At 41.0% G+C, this 19,907-nt stretch overlaps 1 protein-coding gene across 6 annotated transcripts in view; it reads right to left on the bottom strand.

Annotated features, from left to right (window-relative positions):
* Positions 1 to 19,907, bottom strand: part of qkia (QKI, KH domain containing, RNA binding a) — a 92,404-nt gene that overhangs the window by 40,775 nt on the left and 31,722 nt on the right. For all 6 annotated transcript variants that reach the window (XM_061795150.1, XM_061795147.1, XM_061795148.1 and 3 more), the window contains exon 3: positions 5,271 to 5,387. In XM_061795150.1, coding sequence (XP_061651134.1) covers positions 5,271 to 5,387 — 117 coding nt within the window. The remainder of the gene's footprint in view (positions 1 to 5,270; positions 5,388 to 19,907) is intronic.

The following is a 19,907-nucleotide window of genomic DNA, read 5'->3' as shown; positions in this document are numbered from 1 at the left end:
CAGAAAAAGGTTGCAAGGGGCATTTGATCAGTGTTAAGTGTAATCTGCGGCTGGGTTATTATCCTTTAATATCTTCTGCCTCCTCCTATTTAAGGTGGACTTGACTATTTTACCAACAACGGCAAGTCAATTAACACATGCGCACATCCTAATCACTTGATTAATGAGTTCTGATCTAGACTCCCTAGGCTGTATTTACATTGCATGTGCCGTACTCTAACTTGGGTCCAGTTCAAAACTCACCATAGAAATGATAATGTCCGAATGCAGTGGCAATTATACAATATGACGGGAGAATATTAGGGTTCCCACACCGGACATATTAGGTCAGGGACAAGAAGGGTAACTGTCTTGCACACTAGCCACACGTCTAGCCTGGAAACAAAAACAGTGCACCTCAGCTTCTGACTAGCAGACGCTGAAATAAAATACTAAAATACCAAACTGTGACTTTTTGGCATCCACTTACACCCCTGCCAATTATTCATTTCACCGCTATAACTAGCTTTCAGAGGGCAACCCTTAGTACAATGTTGCCTACGATGAAAACAAGTCTGACCCACCTGGTCTGTGCTTTCGCTGTAGTTTGATTTAGCACAGGTAGGCTGATTTTGAAGATGCATGTTGATATGTCACTAATCGCCGTATTTCGATAATGTCACGCTGAAAGCGTACATGCAATGTGTTCGTTTACACTGCGCGGCAGACACTTTTAAGTCACCCAGTCTTCAAAATTCCTACGGAGTTGGCACATCCTCACACCTTAAAGAAAATTAAGAACAAAGGGTGTTCATAGCCAATACAGCTGGTCCTTGGTTCACGATGAAGTTTCGTTTTCAGGGCAGTGATGTAAGCCAAATTGTTCGTATTGTCCTGTAATGTATCACAAACCAATGCTAACAAAGTAGTACAGTCATTATTTATAAATATTTATACCTTTAGGCCTACTAATAAAAAAAGTAAGTACAGCGATAACTAAGCTTGCCTTTTTTTTGCCAAATGATAAAATATTCTTACACCACTTTTTGCACTGTTCATAACCTTGAAACCTCGTAGGTCAGGCTTGTCGTAAAGGAGGCGGTCCTTAACGTCAACTTAAGTCCTTTTCTTCACATTGTGTAAACAGCTTGAATAAAATTGAGAACGATTTAATCAAAACCAACTATAAAGTGACACTTACAAATGCTAAAGAAATATGGCTTAAGACAAGAACATTTCATTTGTATTTGGCAGGCAAGACAGATAGTATGGGTGGAAGGTGGGAGCCAAAATTGTGGCTTAAGAGAAATTGGCGAAATAGCCAACTTAACAAAGGTGTAATATTTCAACATTTGTTTGTTGGAAAACTAAAGTGAAGACAGTCCTATCCCATTAAGTGACTTTCATCAGAAGGAAAACAAGCAATCGTGGAATCCAGAAAAGTACGCATAACCGCATTTTCCCCTTCATCCCCATTTTCTACCCGAACTGTTTTTCCATCTCTCGCCATTGTTCTCCACTTGCCCATGATTCACTGCCTTCCTATCTCTCTCTCTCTCTCTCTCTCACTCATACACACACACACACACACACACACACACACACACACACACACCCGTGCAAGATTCAGTGAACCCGACTGCCGTCAGCCGGCGTGGCCCAGGAGCAACCAGCTGAATTATTGAGAGCATAAAAGTGCTACCGCTAATGGATCCTGAATAAACACGCTGGCTAAAGCTGCTGCCACGGCTTCCTGAGTTGCCACGGGGCATGAACCGAACAATACGGGAGGGTTGAGGATGCGGCTATAGGAGGTAACTGGCGGCCGTGGTTTCGTCAGAGACTGAGTCGTAATTATGTGACAACTTCAAAGACTCTTGTGGTTTTACTGACAAAACCCCTCTGAAAAAACGGATCAAATAAAAATCTGGCAGACCTTTGAAAGTTTAAGCCATTCTCGTGTCAAGAGACGACACGGTTGTCCAGGCGCTAATTCAGTCAAGCCCAAAATTTCAGAATCACAGAGTAACTTAAAATAACGGTAAAATTCCAATATTATCCAGACAATGATGATATCATGATAAAGCGGTTGAACGATAATTAAATGGAAATTCTCGGTAGAAATTGTGGTAATTACAGTTGGTAGTTGACAGGTTGGGTTGCTAATACAGGAGGTCCTTGGTTTTCAAAGTAAGACATTTGCAAACATCAGCTTTTAGTTTGGAAAACAATGATCAACTTTTTTGCCCATTTTCTGACATGTTACGGACCAAACCAGTAACCTAATGAATCTAGGGCTTCGGCGGGGTCGGGGGGGGAACCCTGCTAAGTCAACTTAAAAAATAGGTTGATGCAGAATTTCTGCCTCGAAGCTCCACCGGGACCAAAAAGAAAATAAATAAAAAATAAAAATAATAAAGGGTCCGCCCGAAACCAGTGTTTCACAAGAACATTTATTGCAAACGGACGCAGTGTTGGGCCACACATAAACAAACAAAAAAAAAAGCATTGCCAAAAACGACAGAGGAGCATTAGTAAGGGATTTTTAAGATACTATTACGTGTGAAAAGTACATATAACATGATGGATGAATGACCTGAATAGTAGTTATGTTTTTTAACCTAAAATGGTAATCCTAGCATGCTAATGCTAATCACGAATGCTAAACGTTTAGGAAAGGCTATTTTTGTTTATGCCATACACTAAGTACCAACATATGTGGTTTAAGGATAGAAATCCAGCCCTCATAAATAAGAATAAAATGCATGTTAGTAGTAGAAAAAAAAGTTTGTATTTTGTATCTTGGTGGTAATTACTCGAGTACTTCAAGATATAGCTATATACTCGGTACAAAAAGATTTGATCGTGACAGCCTTACCTGAATCGTAATCAATTTATGTTCTGGCATTTTCTGCACTGTCAATTTATAATGATGTCCTGTTTTTTAATCAATAGCGATTTAAATATGTTTTGTATCCATTCATTGATTGAAGGAAATTATCGAGAGATTAATCATTATTAACAGTTGTTAGTTGCAGTCCCAGTTTTGTCCAATCTTAGGTTCACCCTTTTGCTGTTTACTAATATCAATATTGTTGTCCATATGGGGCTCTGTTGTCTCTCATGAATGTAAGAGGTGCTCTCCTAAACTTGATAATTAAAAAATGTGTGGAGTCTAAATAAATTGAAAGAATTTTGCGATATTGCCTTACAGTGTAGCAGGTGTGTTGTATGATCCCACGTTGAAAAAGATATGCAAGTTCAACTAACAATGATGGATTGGTGGGTTCAGTCGGTTTTAATGGGATGGAAGATTGTCTCTTTAAATTTGCCAGTGCTGTATTGAGTGTAATAAAGTTGCTAAAATGGCCTTTGCAAAGGCTGTATCTCAACCTTCCATAACTTACATCCTATGTTGATGATGTTTAGACGGAAAACTACAGGAGGTACTCGGTGACCGAGTACCATTCCTACGGTGACGACAACCTCAATTTCTACCTAGGTTGGAATGTGCCTCAGGCTACCACTAATGGATCTATTAATTAGCAATCAATTCCACAAATACACAACAGAATTAGAGACGATCAATTAATCGTTTATCATACTCAAAATGACAAGTGAAATTCTTAGTGCTTAGTTCTATGTGAATGTAGAGTTGGAAAGGATCTTGCCTGCCAGTAATTCTTCTATAATTCTAAAGAAAGCCTAACATGTGACTTGCGAAATCCATACACATCATAAACCAAAATCGTAAGACACAGAAGGGCAACGAGAAGTTAGTTTAATTAGATAAGACAGGGATCCAGGAATGTGGTGCGCACTGGGAATTGTGTATGCGCCAGAATATGTTCACTCCACTCAAACTACTTGTGGATCTAATTGTGACGAGAAAGCAGAGTGCCCTTATTGTCTCCTCTTCTAATGAACATACTCCATGGGAAATGAACAGAGAGAGAGAATTTAAAATAAGAATAGGAGGTTTTCATGAAAATAAAAGAACAAGGGAGCGAGAGAGAGAAAATGTTTGCCGGGAGCTTCTAAGATTGTGACTCAGCCTAAAATGTGCTCGTCTGCAAGCATGAATTGTTTGTGTAACGATGCACTGTGGACTTTGTGTGTGCAGATAAGTTGTATTCCCACAATGAAAAGGGATAAAATACATTTCCTTATGTAAATGTAATACAATAAATAATCCCTGGCTGACAGCTGCAGACCAAAGAAAGAAGACAGATAAAATGCAGGAGAAGTCTAGAATGGATGTATCTGATCATAGCACGGTATTTACTAATCCCAGCGGAAAGATTTTTTCCATCACAAATACCGACATGACTCCTTCTAATAAATGGATATGATGCTGATACCACATCATTATGGTGAGGTATTGTCAGGTCGTTTGCCTCTGGTCGAAGAAGTGAATGGGTAGAGTACATTACTTTTTAGAAAAAATTGTGGGGAAATAGACTTTAGGAGCGGTATTCCCCCAAAACCTGAGGAATATTTTACATCTTGCAGATTGTCAATCACGACCCTCTCCTAAAATCCGTGTACTCAGCATTAAAGCTGGAGTATGTAACATTTTTTTTCTTTAAAAAAAAAAAAAAAAAAACGGCAGTTCCACCCAAGCTCTACGAGAGATGACACAATGCTGATTAAACCTATCAGCTCCTCAAACACCGGTGACATTCCTTGCTTTGGTCTTAACTCAACTCACTTATATCTCAAATTAACTTTCCCCATTGAAATGAATCGAAATGCCATTAATCCGTTCCCCCAAAATTTGCAATATGTTTTTCAGCAATAAAAATAGCACGCTATTGTATTGCACTTAATAAAGATAAACAGTAAGAAGAAGCATTATGTCCAGCACTGGGATGCAAAGACGTAAGCACACATGGCATTAGCCTTTTGTGCCTCCAACCTCAACTCAGTGGCTCCAGAAATAGAGGCTGCCCCTGGCCTTGGCCGTCTGCCTGCTTGCCTTACTACGACTGCCTCCTTTTACCTTCCACTGCACAGCATTTTGCAAACAGATCACATGTCAGCATCCAGCCATCAGGCATCCAAATGCGGAGTGGAGTTTCCACACAGCAACGAGGATGCTTTCGTGTGAGAACAGACCGGGGGAACTTTGAAATTATTGCATCATACCTCAAGGAATCGTGACCTCAAGCGCCTGCACAGAGCAATAATTAACGCAACATACATTTTTTTTTGGGCGTAACAGATGCGGCGAGGGAGTGTGCCATGAAACAATAATGGGGTTAAAATATACTGTACCAGTATGTGCTTACCTTCTTTTTGTCTCTCATTGAGCTCTTGCCTCGCACCATGATTTTACATCCCGTTTCTGCTTCCAACTGTTTGGCCGTGAGTCCCCGCGGGCCGAGGATTCTACCCACAAAGTTATACTGCGAAAGAAACAGAGTGGGAGAGAGCAAAATGTATAAAAATATGGAACAAACCTCAGAAACCGCGAGAAAATAGATAACTAATCACACTTCGGCACATCTCGCATTGTACAACGTAGAATGCTCTACACCTTGTATACGATGAAACCCTGTTCGTTTATCGAGGGAACTACGTTCCCGATACACTCTCTATAGGGGAAAATCCGCAAAATACAGAGACAATATAACAGTTTTTGAAACATAATTCCCCCCCCCCCCCCCCAAGCGCTTTCAACACATTTAAACTCATTTAAATATGCTCTTAAAACACACAGTAAATGTATTCAAACACATACAAATGGAAGCATAAAATGTATAAAAATACTGTATGTATTGTAGCGTCCGTTTTACATAAGTGCCTCTAAGAGGTGGGGCTTGGTGGGTGGCGCGTGACGTCGGCGAGTCTGCGTGTGAGTGTCTGGGCTTGAGCAGTGACCGACAGCAGCTCCTGCTCCAGGCTCTCCTTTCCCACATGCGAGTGCATAATAGCAAGTAAGTATACAGTAAAAAGCCATAAAATTATCACAATGAACTGCAGGATTCCACGGTATAGCGGGGACAAAAGTAGACGAGTTCCGCAAAAAAATCTGCAATATAGCAAGGGCTCAGTAGGTGAACCACAATATAGCAGGGGACATTTTGTCAGATTCCCATTAAACATCATAGCTTTATTATAACACCTGGCCCTCAATTTATGGCTGTACTGGTTTTCCGAGGTAATGAACGATGCACAATGAAGGAGTTTGCACAGTGGTTATGCAGCACAAGAAGGCACGCTCACTTACTGCCGTACTTGGTGTTTTTCATTTGATTCTTTTATGTGGCCGAGAAGTGTCTTCATATAAATATTTACTTTATGTATTTATTAATGTGTTAGCATTGGGTAGCGATAGACTGTACAAACAATGATCCACATACAAATTGGATGACGTCACAGCTATCGGAACAGAACTCAGTCATAAACCGAGAACCCCCTGTATATTCACTCAACCAAACGCAATACATGCACAAATTCAAGAAAAGGTGACCAAGGAGTCTAGTTTTGCCACGATCGGGCGGGAGAAGTGAGTGTCTTTAAATCCAGGTTACAAAATTGTGGAATTCCCTTAAGCACAAGCAACATCCAACATCTGCCATGTCGACTTTGTCACCCGTTTAGCAGGAAAATGTCAGCTTTTACAGGCAGTGTAAAGGGGGCTTGTGACGGAAACCTGCACAGGGGTTGTAGCTGCAGAGGAGTTCGGAGGTTAGCTGAGGTTGTGTGCAAATAAAATGTCTTATCAAGGACTCCTTTTGTTTTTTTGAATTGCTTTGTGACTGTACGAAAAGGAAAAGGGATAAACGGAGGTAATCCCCTCCACTTGGAACTGCCTTCCAATGGGATAAAGGGAAAATGTGTTGAAATAATCCTACAGGGTTGTCTTCCAAAATTAAACGGAAAGAAAGTAGTGGAGAGGGATGCGCTGTGATGCATAAAGATAAGATTAAAATTACGATATGTGAGGCGCACATGTTCAAATGTGATGATATTGCTTTTAGCGCACAACTGCGGCTCGAGGAGTGTAAGTTTGCCAGGACAAAGACGCCAGTGTTCATCTCCAACTACGACGATGAGCCTTGACACAGACGCATTAAAATCGTAAAACACAAGTCACATGCGCTTACTCACTCCGCTGCACCAGTGCCTCTGCAAAGTACGAGAGGGCCATCAACGAAATCACGTTTAATTACACGGGGATTACACATTTAAAAGGACCATGTAAACAAACACAAGGACAGGGGGACAGTCAGGAACTCCAGGCTGCCATTTTGAATGGGTCTGGCTGGAAAGACGCGCCCCACGGTATAAGACATTCCCTATTTTAATCGTCGTGGTGACTAATGTAATGGGATATTTATGAGCGGAACTGCCTGCTGCAGGATGCATGGGCACACTGCCGAAAATGTACAGTGGCCCCCACTGGAGTCTTTGGAAGAAACATGCAGGCACAAAACATGACTCAAACAACATGAGAGATCAGTCTGGATCATAAATTACCTTAAACACGGGTTGATTCTTTTGGTTGACTGACACATAAATGCTCTGCAAAGTACTGTTTGTTGACAGTTTATGAATTAAAAATGTAAATTGATCTTTGTTGTACATGTATGTTTTAGTGGTCCACACAAGGCCATACGCGTCAATGTGATAATGGTTTCCTACGACAGACGGTTACAAGTTGTTCATGCACATCAAGCTTGTAACGATGTACCGTATTTTCACAACCATAAGGCGCACTTAAAAGTCTTACATTTTCTCCAAAATGGACGGGGCGCCTTATAATGTGGCAAGCCTTATGTGTGCACCGAGTTCCAACATCTATAAATGTTGTTGTGTGATGAGCACTCCGCTTGACTTTTTTTTTTTTTTTTGCATTTCCTGCCGACACGCTCCTTACACAGAGGAAAAGCGGACATGGCTGAGGACAGGGGAAGGGTGCGTGAAGGAGGATGCTAAAGCCACACCCCCAGTAGGTATATAGCGCCGGGCTGTGTATTGTGCAAAACAACATCAGTGTGGCTAAAGACCCCCGAAAATGGCGCCTACAAAGAGACACGCTTACGAAGCACAGTTTAAGCTGCAAGCGGTCAGTTACGCGGAGGAACATCGTTATCGAGCAGCCGCAAGAGAATTCAAGATCAACGAATCCATGGTTCGCAAGGAAGCAGGAAAACAAGCTTCGCCAAGTCAAGACGACGAAGCTGAGTTTCCGCGGGAAAAAAAGAAAACCAAAACACGGAAACAAGGCGAGGTGACCAGAGTTGGAAGACCAACACGAGGAAGCAGGAAAACGAGCTTCGCCAAGTCAAGATGAAGCTGAGTTTCCACGGGAAAAAAAGAAAAACAAAACGCGGAAACAAGGCGAGGTGGCCCGAGTTGGCCCGAGTTGGCTGCTCAAAAACATTACGTTTCTTATGAAAGGATTTCAGTACTCTTTTCATCAAACAAAATAATGGTGCTCGGCTGTTGTCTTCACCGCCAAGTGAGTTTTTGCCTATGAAGGTTTGTTCTGAATCAAAATACGCGTTTTGAAGGACAGTTTTGGTGCCCTTCGAAGATACTCGTAAAAAAACATGACGTTATAAAACATGTTTTCATTATTTGTTGGGCTACATGGTTTTAGCTTAATTTTATAACATTGTAAAGACATTCAGCTTTTGTCCTCAGAGTCTTGGCTTGCGAAGCTGTGTTCAGGAGTGGAAGTCTGTATTTTGCAGGACATCTCTGGCATCCAATGGAGGTGTTTGTTCAAAACATGGGGTAATAGAACACATGTTCATTGGTGGTTTAATTACACGGGTTGAACTTGGTTTATTCATAAAAAAAATAACCACATCCTAAGCACCTTATGATGGGTCTTTGCCTGAGAAGTTTTGGTGACAAGTGGAAGTATGTCTTGCCAATGGAGATACTTGGTAAAAACACACAGTTACAAAACACATTTTGGTTTATCATTGTTTTAACTTGGCTGATAGATTATTGAAATAACAGCAATCATCTCTTGTCTTCAACGCTTTGAATCTTTGCTTGAAAAGCTGTAGTCTGAAGCAGAAGTACGCATTTTGAAGGACATTTCTGGTGGCCAAAGGAGATACAAACGTGTCAAAATAATAATAAACATTTTAATTGGTTGTTTTTCTACATTGCTTTAGCTTGGTTTATTAAAACAAAAATAAGTGAAAATCAGCTTTTTGAGTCTTTGTGTTGTGGTCTGAAGTAGACGTTATTTGAAGGAGAGTTCTGGTTGGGATTTGAGATACTCAGAAACATGGCATTACAAAACCCGACTTTGTTGGATGTTTAGCTACATGGTATTAACGGTACATGCAGGAGCACAGAAATCATCTATTAACGTCAAAAAGGTGGAGAGGAAGTAATTATATTCCCTATCCATTCGTGATAAAACAAATTTCCTTGTAGGATGTAGATGGCTGTATCGATGGCGAATTTATTTATTTTTTTTAAAAACATACAAAACACGAATATATTTATTATCGGAATCACATTCGCAGACCACAATATGGATAAACTATGTGTTGATAGGAGTATAAACTGGAAACAGTTCAACAGATTAACGTGCCAAAAATCAAAGTCACAATGAAAGAGCAATTCAATATTTTTTTTATGGCAGCTCCTCTTGCTCCCAATGACAATCGCCGCTCTCCGAGGACACGGATATGTTGATGACAATTGTAGTTGACAGTAAGCCTGTCGCTCTCATTAACATATTCATGAATGAGAAGAGCCGAGACAAATAAAGAGTGAAAAGGTTAAGGAGTGGATGACATGCAAGTGCTAAGGTAAAAGACACTAATATCTTTGTCACAAGCAGTGGAGAACTGTTGGAAGGAAGGAAGAAAGGGGGGGGAAAAAAGAAAGAAAGAAAAAAAGAATGTTAGCCCAAAGCCACCGCTCCATTCTTTCTGGCGGGTGTGGGCCAGTGTGTCACGTGTGTTTTTATGGAAACACATACTTGCTTGAGACATGAAACCAACCACAGATGGTGGAAAAATCCCTCAAATGATAGATTCTTCTTGAGACATCTGAATACAAATTTTAGAACACTCTCAATCAATCTTTGCGATGGAATAAAACGTAATTTCGCCTTCAATGATCAGTCTCCCCGAACCAAAGCCTTGACAATTTGCTATAAAAGGTGCTTTCCACTATATTAAAAAAAACAAGGAGGAGACATTGGAGAAGCTTGACCTTGCCAGGAAATCCCCTCATTGCAGGCAGAAGAAATATGATGGATGCAGCTCCCTCTTTATTACATATCAACCTTTAACGATTAGCATGACCTGGATGACTTACAATCTACACATTAAAGTCTACTTGGTACTGAGCAGGTTAACCTCAATCAAGTAAACCAGATTTCAAGTAAAAAAAAAAAAAAAAAAAAAGTATTTTCATGCCCAGTTATAGTGTAGTACATCCAGCCATCAGCACATCCCACGATAATTACTGGCCCAATACCAAGAGCTGTATCATTCAGAGGCACGCTGGTCGCCATTGGCCACCAGCCAAACAGCTGATGTTGCCTTACGCCTCGTGACAGTCATGGATCTTTTTTCAAATATTCTTCGCATACGACACCAAAAATACCCAATATCCGCAGTAAATTAGCATATAATGTAATAGCTAAACTTTACACGATCAGGACTTTTGGGGCCGATCACAGAGTTTAAAAAACGATAACCGATCACCGATCTGATCACAAGATGGAGCGATGTGTCTATTTAAATGACCTGTTCATTTACTGTATATACTTGTGTACTTAATTGCTCAAAAAAAAATATTTACAATAAATAATGGATCTTTGTTAATCTATTTATGCCAGTGAGGCATAGTGATAGAACAAATGAATGGTCTTCTATTACATGGCAGGAAGTACATACAGTAATTAATGTATTCAATTTGCGTGACATTTTTGTTTGTTGGTGTGCTGTGAGATTTTTCAATTGTAAAATATGTGCCTTGGCTCCATAAAGGTTGGAAATCACTGCTCTAGTCAGGTCATGTATTCTAATCAGTCAGGTCAAACCAACATTACAACATGACAGAAATAATGGGTGCTAACTTACTTTAATGAAATTATTTTATTGTAATTAAATTACTTCACCCACACCGAAACTTTAGAGCATGAGTCGACAGAACGGCAGCATGTTTACGCACAACCGTTAGTGCTACGCTACATAACGTTCTGTAATGATATTTTATTTTTCCAAATTAGAAAGACTTCCGTGAACTTCAGATGAAACTGGTGGGGTTCCGTACCGCCAACAAGGCTAAGAACCACTTATTTAGAGGGTAAAAAAACAAGTCTATTTGAGTAGACGCAAGTGGGAGACACACCTGGGGATGAATTGATCCACGGCGTCTATCCTAGCAAAGGCCACTATTTGAGGAACTACATCAAACCAAAGTAAGCCAATCCCAAAGTCATTTAGTCACATGTAGACGGTTGTTTTTTTCCATTTCGAACAAAATGTTTTTATTCATCCACATAAAAATGCATTTTGTTAAAAGCAATAGGTGGCACAATTGCGGTCATTTAAGGACATCAGAAGCATTTGTTGAAAATTAATTTAGGCAAATTGACGAAAAATGGGATTATATACAAGCATATCCTGCATTGTGCCCTGAAATTGACTTGACCAGTCCAAGGGTATACCCCGCCACTTGTCTTAAGTCAGTTGAGACCAAAAAAAAAAAAAGGATGGATGCATCTAGAATATCACCTAACAGGGAGTTTTCCCAAAAAGTATGGTTTCAGTGCCCTAAAATGCAGTTTACATACCAAACCGTTTATAAAGAGGTTTTGAAGAAATGCCAGGTTTTGTGGTGTGCAGAAGCCCAAAAGTGTATTTTTCCAACACACACTCACAGTTTCAGCTCTTCTATACACGTATAACACCAGGATCATAGTGGACCAACGCTTCCCCTGTGCGCCTTATCGTGAGTTCAAAGTTTTCATTGTTTTCCAAAACATACAAATACAGAAAAGCGCCTTGGTGTGCATCTAAAAACCACGGGTGTGTGTGTGTGAGACACAGTCAGACAACACACACCAGCACACAAAGCCCCCTTCAGGACAAGGGCTTACAATGACATTAAAGGGACTTCTTTTTGGAGCCCCAGTTATCGCTACACCACAGGCGGGTTATGTTGTGTGCATATCTATGCTTGTGCCGCTGTGTGTTTGTATGTGAAACCACAATGTGGCATGAACTCTTGCAGACATCTACAGCCGACTGTCACTCGTGCATGTGTGTGTGATGAAACAATAGCAGTTGCATCAACAATGTCCGGAGACGCAGGACAATTGTTGCGTTTGTTTGTGGCGGTGTGGAGACAGGAAATGAGATCAAGCTGAGGGCTCTGGGTATGTGCGTGTAAGGCTTAAGGGGCCGTGCGGAGAATACCAATGACATATTAGCTGGCCTTGTGGGTTTATGGAAATGAGGACTGCTTCATCAATGTATCAGAGCAAGGTAAGATTGACACTTATTCCCGAAAATGCCACCTCTCTTCCTTTGTTTCTTGTCTTAATTAGGGCTGCAGCTATCGAACATTTTTAGAATCAAGTATTCTACCGATTATCCCAGCGATTAATCCCATAAAAGCAGATTTTGCATCATTAAAGACAAACAACTGTGCATTTAGTTTTGTCCACTTGAGGTTGCCAGCCTCACATTCTACTGTCGTATCTCTAACTTTATGGCTTTAAAGGCGGGTCCTGGCCTAGTGGGTGATGTAGACCTCAGTGATTGAGAGTGACGAGTTAACTATTTTACCTGTAAACCAGTCTGCGTGTTGACAGACAAGGGGTGAGCTATGGCCGCCAGTGTGCTTATTACGTGTTTGTTTTTCTTAGTTTGTTCAATAAAACGATTGAACGTGCATCTGCAAATATGTCGATCTTTGACCAGTTGCATTCTAACCTTTATACATTCTCTTGTGGTACAGATTGCGCTTATCTTCCTTGCTACGTTAAAACTGATCCCAAACTTTGGAAAGTCTGTCTTTTACTGACTTTCCTCCTGGCTCGTCGACATCTCGCCAACTTATTTCTACACAGAGTGGTGCGTGCGACTGCAGTAACAGTCTGTGACGAAACATTTTCCCTGCGAAGCTCTGAGGCAGAGATTTAGCTTCGACTTTTTTTTGTTAGTCAAATTATTTGAGTTGTTTGATTAATCGGTATTCTTTACGTAATCATTTGGCGAAAGCAACATTTCTGAAGAGGCCACTGACGTAACATTTACAGTATTAAGCTAGTCTTATTTTATTTGCGCAATTCATGGATTTAGTCATTTTAAACTGTATAACCTTTTGGGCGATTACCAGTAGTCTTACTTTTAACCTGCAAGTGGAGTGACTGGGTGTGTCTGAGGTTCAAAGTTTTTTCTTTAGCTGTCTTTAATATTTACTGTTTTTAAAGCAGAATTTTATTTTTGTATGGCCCATTGCGTTGCACACAAAATGCAGTGAACGGTCATCCCCTCAATTACGTTCAGCGCTGTAGATTCCAGCCCAAAAGTTCCTGAACCTACCCCACTAAATGGGTTTTGTTTTGGTCTCAGAAAATAACCCAGCAACTAGATAAAGACAATATTGCTTGTGGTCCAAACCAATATTGGTCCTCCAAAAGTTTCTAGCTCTAGGGGTAAAGTTCATGCCGTCAAAAGTTCGTTATTCAAAAATACTACTATATTTGATGCATTACTTCTGCCAGTTCTGTGTAAAAATCAACCAGTGTTGTTGGAATTCTATCAAACTGTTTTATTTTATTTTAATTGCCATTTAGTTGGTGACGCCAAAATATTGAATTATAATGCATGATGCTATATATTATTATGTTCCAGCCATCTTTAACTATAATTGATGACCCCTCATCAAAGGAATCTCTTTTACTGATGCCGCCAATCTATAGTTCAAGGTGGAGAACAGTGTTGGAGTCAATACCTGGAGTCATCTAAACACTCACACCACAGAAGCTCACACGCCACCTGCTGGCTGCTTGCCTTCGGTCGCGCATTCATCTTTTGAGGCACGAAACCCAAAATGCACAGCGACTGGCACATTTCAATAGGACAGAGAGGAAAATGGAGATGAGATATGGGCAAAAACTGCAGCAGTGTGCCCTATATGAAAGGTCTAAGGGCACGAGGACCTGTATGATGGTACAAGGTACAAGGTAAATTTTGTTTTGATTCCACCGGTGACATTTTAGCCTGAAAGCCCTGTAGACTTCAAAGCTCTCTTTTTTAGCACATCCAGCATTTAGCACCTAATCCGTGGCCTCCTTTGATAATTCTGTTTGGATTTATTGTGGGGTTGCAGGCAGAGTGGAAATAGGCAGGAAAAATGGAAAGTGTTCAAGATTGACATCGGCTCAGGGTTCAGAGCGAAGAAGCGAGCAGAGTTCACCCGCTTAGCAAACATTGACACTAAAGGAAGAGTGGGAAAAAATATGAAGTAAGAGAACTAATGTTGAACCTTTCAAAAGTCAAAACTGTATTAGACGTTTTTTCTATTTTAAAGATGGGCATATGCTTAAATGTGACTTAATTCAAACTCTTCTTCGTGTCTGTACTGGACAGCCAGGCCACATTATTGTCTTTCTCATCAGATTTCTGATGAACCAGAAATCTTCATCGGGAGTGACCAATCCTCCGTATAAATTGCTCAATTTACGACTCATGCTCAGACATGGAATCACCTCGGCTCAAATCTTAGTCGACTATCCAGATCATTCTATCCAAATTGAGTGAAAGGCGGATTACACCCTGGACTGGTCGCTGGTCATCGTGAATAGGTTATTCATCCCACAGCACCTGCTTGAAAGTCAACTATCTGCCATAGAAATTCTGCAGCCTCTCTGGCATTGTGCAGAGGTGAGATGTTAGGCAGTACATTTGGAAGCCTGGTAATGACTTAAGGGGGGGGTCAGAAGGATACCAGGTGCCAGTATGATAAGAGATGACACCCCCCATGGGAATGAGCTTAATGACTCTCTCTTTCCTGGGATGTGGCTGAGTAATTTCGCAGCAGAGACGCAACAAGGTGCAGGACATCCAGTCTTCTACAACCAGGCTTCTTATGTTCCCCCCCACTTTGTGCAATGCGGTACAAAACGACTTTTGAGGCACCTCAGCTGAGTTTCCACAATCTAAACACTGACAGACCACTTAAATTTAATGCAACTCTAGTTATTTCAATTGGTGGATACTGTATGTTAGCATTATTAACAGCACATATTCTATTTTAACTGATATTTTAAGGTTTTGTGTCCCACAATCTTTTGTTAGGAAAACCCAATACAGGAGGTCAATGGTAGTGTCGTCACAATACCAAAATTCTGACTTTGACACCCGTTTAAAGTACAGTGAACCCCTGTTATTCGTAGGCGATAAGGACCAGGCAATATCGCAAACAGCAAAAATAAAACAACGCTAATAATTGTACTTAGTGTTATCCATTGAATTGATTTATGGTGTTTTTCATACAAATATGTAATTATGACTTTACTACTTTGTCACTTACATATTATGGTATGTTCCGATTTGCATACAAATTACTCCGCCATCGGAACGGAACTCTGCCATAAAACGAAATCCCCCTGACCTAACATTTCTGTCATCAAATTTGAATGATTTTGAGGGGAAGCACTAAATCCTGGGATATTGTCAGCCTTCGAAGGATGCAGGCATTGAATTGGCGCTCTTATTTGTGTATTATTTTCACCATTTGGACAAGGATAATTTAGTCAAGACGCCCCCCCTTCAAGTGTACTCAGTTATTTGCTGCTTTAGATTGTTACACTACTGCTAAGGTGATCAGTGTATGTGTACTATAACTGCGAAGGACGGAACGCAGTGGAGTCTGCACAGTATTTTGAACCAAGGCGACCTGTCTTCAATCCAGCTTGACATTCAGTGATCGGTTAATACATATACAAAGGGAATAAACGGGTGCCATTTTTAAAGATGCCCATCCTTTCTGATGCCTGAAGGTCAACGTAAATAACGTGCCGATCTGTCATCCGGTTTGCCCGTGTGCACGCGAGTGTGCGCTTGGAAGAGAAGCGGCACCACAGCACCAGATAGCATTTAATTGAAGGTGGACGCTATCAGATAGCCTGTGACTGAGCTGTCAGTCAAGATGCAGTCGCCACGGTGATGCTCGACAGAGCTCTGTGCACTGCTGACGGCACTGGCAAACGGCTGCCTTTTAAGTATGGGAGATGAGAGAGATGCATGACCAGACACAAACAGGCAGACTAGGACATTTTAATTACGTACAATTAAATGATATGCAGGTGGGAAGCACAATATTATATGTATGGTGTAAAACGGACATTCAGTAGAATCTCCAAATTTTGTATTTTTCCAAAAGTAAATACTGTAAAATTAATTGATTCATTCCAGGCTCAGAATGTTGCCGTCATAAAACATTTGGTCAATGTTTTAGATATCATTTTGACATTCCTGACTGTCTGACAAGTATAAAAGAGAATTTAATTATTATGTAATGTAATAAATAAAGCTAAACTAACATTTTCTGATGCACCGAAAGTTCAGCGGCCGAAATGTTTCACCTGAAAATAGCCCAAAAGTGCATTTTCTGTTTCGGACTGAAAGAATTTTAACATCGAAACACACATTCAGAACAAAAATAAATGTCTATATAACAACAATAATTCAAATTTGCATGTTGCAATGGGAACCGCGTGGCTTTATCGTCATCATCCTAGCGGCTAGACCAACCTGCAGCATCGCTTTGGTCGTCTAACCTTGCTGCTTTCCGCTGTTCGGCTGCTAATGTAGAATGCTTGTTGCAAGCTATGTATATGCGCCGCCCCAGCTAACCTACAAGCTACAGCTAACGTGGCTAAATATGATGCCAAGACGCAGATGCGAACGTGGCTAAATATGATGCCGAGCTGCGGAGACGAGCCGATCAGATCGGTGTAAAGTCTTGTGTTGAATGAGCGATACTGTTACCTAAGTGGTGTTTTACAGGTATTGTATAAATGTTACATGTTGTATAATTAGTGTATTTATGTTTTGAACTGCATTTTAAATGTATTTGTCTAATTTGAATCAATTGCTCATTTGGTTATGGGAAACCACACCCTTTCCTATATTCCATTTTCAGACCTTTATCACACGTTTCCATGGTGGCATTGAGATTTGCTGACATTTCGTGTGACATCACAGGCAAGGGTGGTTTTGTGGACTTTTCATCATATTTTCACAGAAAATGTATTTTGACCTGCAAATTGTTCGACTTAAGAGTTTTTGACATATACTGTAGAAGTCCTGTACAGCACTCAGGCCCTACTATGACATTGGAAGCGAGGACACATGGAAAAGATGGAAAAACAACGACGACGAAGCTTTAATTTAATGTGAGTGAGACGTCATAAATTGGCGTACTTATTCCCCAGTGTTTTTCCCCCAACGGGCCTTTAAGGAGGGGAAATCTGGTGAATCAGATGGAAATTTGAGAGGTAGAAAATGTTCCCTGGTCCAGGCCCAATCATCATTACCATTTCCTCAAGCACTGGCCAGATGGAGATAAGAATTTTCTGCTTTTTCTCCACCATTTCGGACCTCTTAATTTTCACCCTGATCCATAACAAAACAGAACAAAACAAAAAAATTCGAGAATACTGTACATGGCTAGTGCACCTGTGGAAGCTCAAGTTTTTTTCCCCCTCTAAGAATAGAGACTAGAATTCCATTAAGACCTACCGCTGATTTCCCCTGGTTCCAATCACCACACCTATTTATAACAAAGCTATCTGTCATTTTCTCTGTTCTTGCAGACATAACGACCACACGCGAGAACTAAAATAACTGTGACAAAGTATCCGAGATATACATGTGCCATTCCTGCCGAGTTGTCTGTCCTTTTGAATAAATGTGCATGTCTGGTAAGGTCATCACTGAATCATCTCAGCCACCAGGGGGGAGCCTAATTAATTTAGTAGCTTTCCTGGCAGCTTGTAAACACAATGCTAACTTTACGGGCCCTGCTCAGTGCAGTGCAGCAAAGGGGAAACGCATGACGGTCAGCTGAGGACCCGAAGCATTTAAATAGTCACCTCTGTGTGAAAGTCACGCAACGTGCTTTTAAACCTCCCCTTCCATTAAAGCACAAAGTCACAGTCTCAACCCAACTCAACAACAGAGAACCCCCACTATTTGCATGGGGATAAGGACTGACCCCTGCCACTAATGGCGAAAATCTGCCCGTAACGCCCAACCCAAAAAGGTTCATAATTGCATATTGATGCCACCAGATGCCACTTTTTCTAGTAGACAAGACTATGGCCCGACTAAATTAAGCGCCTACCCTCACTTCGACATAGTTGCTTGTCCCCAAGATGGCGTCAAAGCAATAAAAGCAAAGCAATATTTTTTTGAGATGTGGCTTTGGCTATAGCACAAAAACTGGGTATAGGTGGGATTTTTTTTTTGTGAATTACAGAGGGTAGCCCCCCATCCATCCATCCATCCATCCATTGTCTTCCGCTAATCAGAGGTCGGGTCGCGGGGGCAGCAGCCTCAGCAGGGAAGCCCAGACATCCCTCTCCCCAGCCACTTCCTCTAGCTCTTCCGAGGGGATCCCGAGACGTTCCCAGGCAATCAGAGAGACGTAGTCTCTCCAGCGTATCCTGGGTCGTCCCCAGGGACTCCTCCCGGTGGGACGTGCCCGTAACACCTCACCGGGGAGGCGTCCAGGAGGCATCCTAAACAGATGCCCGAGGCACCTCATCTGGCTCCTCTCAATGCGGAGGAGCAGCGGCTCTACTCTGAGCCCCTCCCGGTTGACCGAGCTTCTCACCTTAACGGTAGCGCCCCCCCCAAAAAAATTAATTGCATAAGCAAACTCCAGAATGCCAAGCTGCAAATATGTGGCGGCTCATTGTATAAATTATTACACACACACACAGTACATTATTACATTATGGTAGATTGAATTACATTATAGTGTATTATAACTCTTCATGGGGGACTTTGATGACCAGTGCCAGTAGAACCTCCAAATTTCAATGTCCTAAACAGGTAAAATTTGTTGGGGAAAAAGCCAAATAAATATTGGATGTTTAACCGTCGGCGAGTGAGCATCTTAAGATTTTGTTCGACTTTTTATTCAGCTTTTAATTGTTGATATTGTCACGCTAGTATAACAGTATAACAGGCAGACTGACAATAAACTGAATGTACATTGCTAAGTCGGCTGTGTTTAGTCTTTTTATGAGGGGGCTCGCTTCGTAGGCAAATGCAATAATCAAACATCCAGCCATCCATTATCTGAGCCGCTTATCCTCACAAGGGTCGCGGGAGTGCTGGAGCCTATCCCAGCAGTTTTGGTTGATTATTTTTTAACTTGACAGTAAAGAGTAGTTTTTGTTGTTGTTGTCTTATAAGATAGATAGCAGTTAACATATTAAACTTATAAATATCCCAATCCAATCCAATTTATAAGCCACATTAAAAAGTTGCTCAAAGTGCTGTACATCAGAGGATCTAGAATATAAAAAGTAATAAAAATATAACAATAATGTTAACAACTTGCAGTGACCGTACTCTTGATAAAGGTTTGACAATGAAGTCACTTTGGAATTCCATTGTTTCCTATGGGAATAATTGGTGACATAATCGGCGGCATAATCAGAGGACAACCAGCATTCCTACACCTTTAAGGTTCTACGTTATATTCTATGGCGGGTCCAGAGGCTAAACTAATTCAAGCCAATCCTCAGGTATGCCTTTATCAAATCTCTCAATAGAATAACGCTGCCCATGCCTGGCTGAGGCCATGCGTTTCTCTCCTTAATGCTTTTTGTCCTTCATCAACTCTGCGTTTATTCATTTCCTGGAGCAAGCTGCTGGGATTACAAAGAAAAACATGGCACCACCTCT

This window comes from Phyllopteryx taeniolatus, chromosome 13 (assembly GCF_024500385.1).
Source record: "Phyllopteryx taeniolatus isolate TA_2022b chromosome 13, UOR_Ptae_1.2, whole genome shotgun sequence".
In the NCBI taxonomy this organism is placed as follows: domain Eukaryota; kingdom Metazoa; phylum Chordata; class Actinopteri; order Syngnathiformes; family Syngnathidae; genus Phyllopteryx; species Phyllopteryx taeniolatus.
The sequence above is the reverse complement of the archived record's forward strand: the minus strand, read 5'-3'. Positions and strand labels throughout refer to the sequence as shown.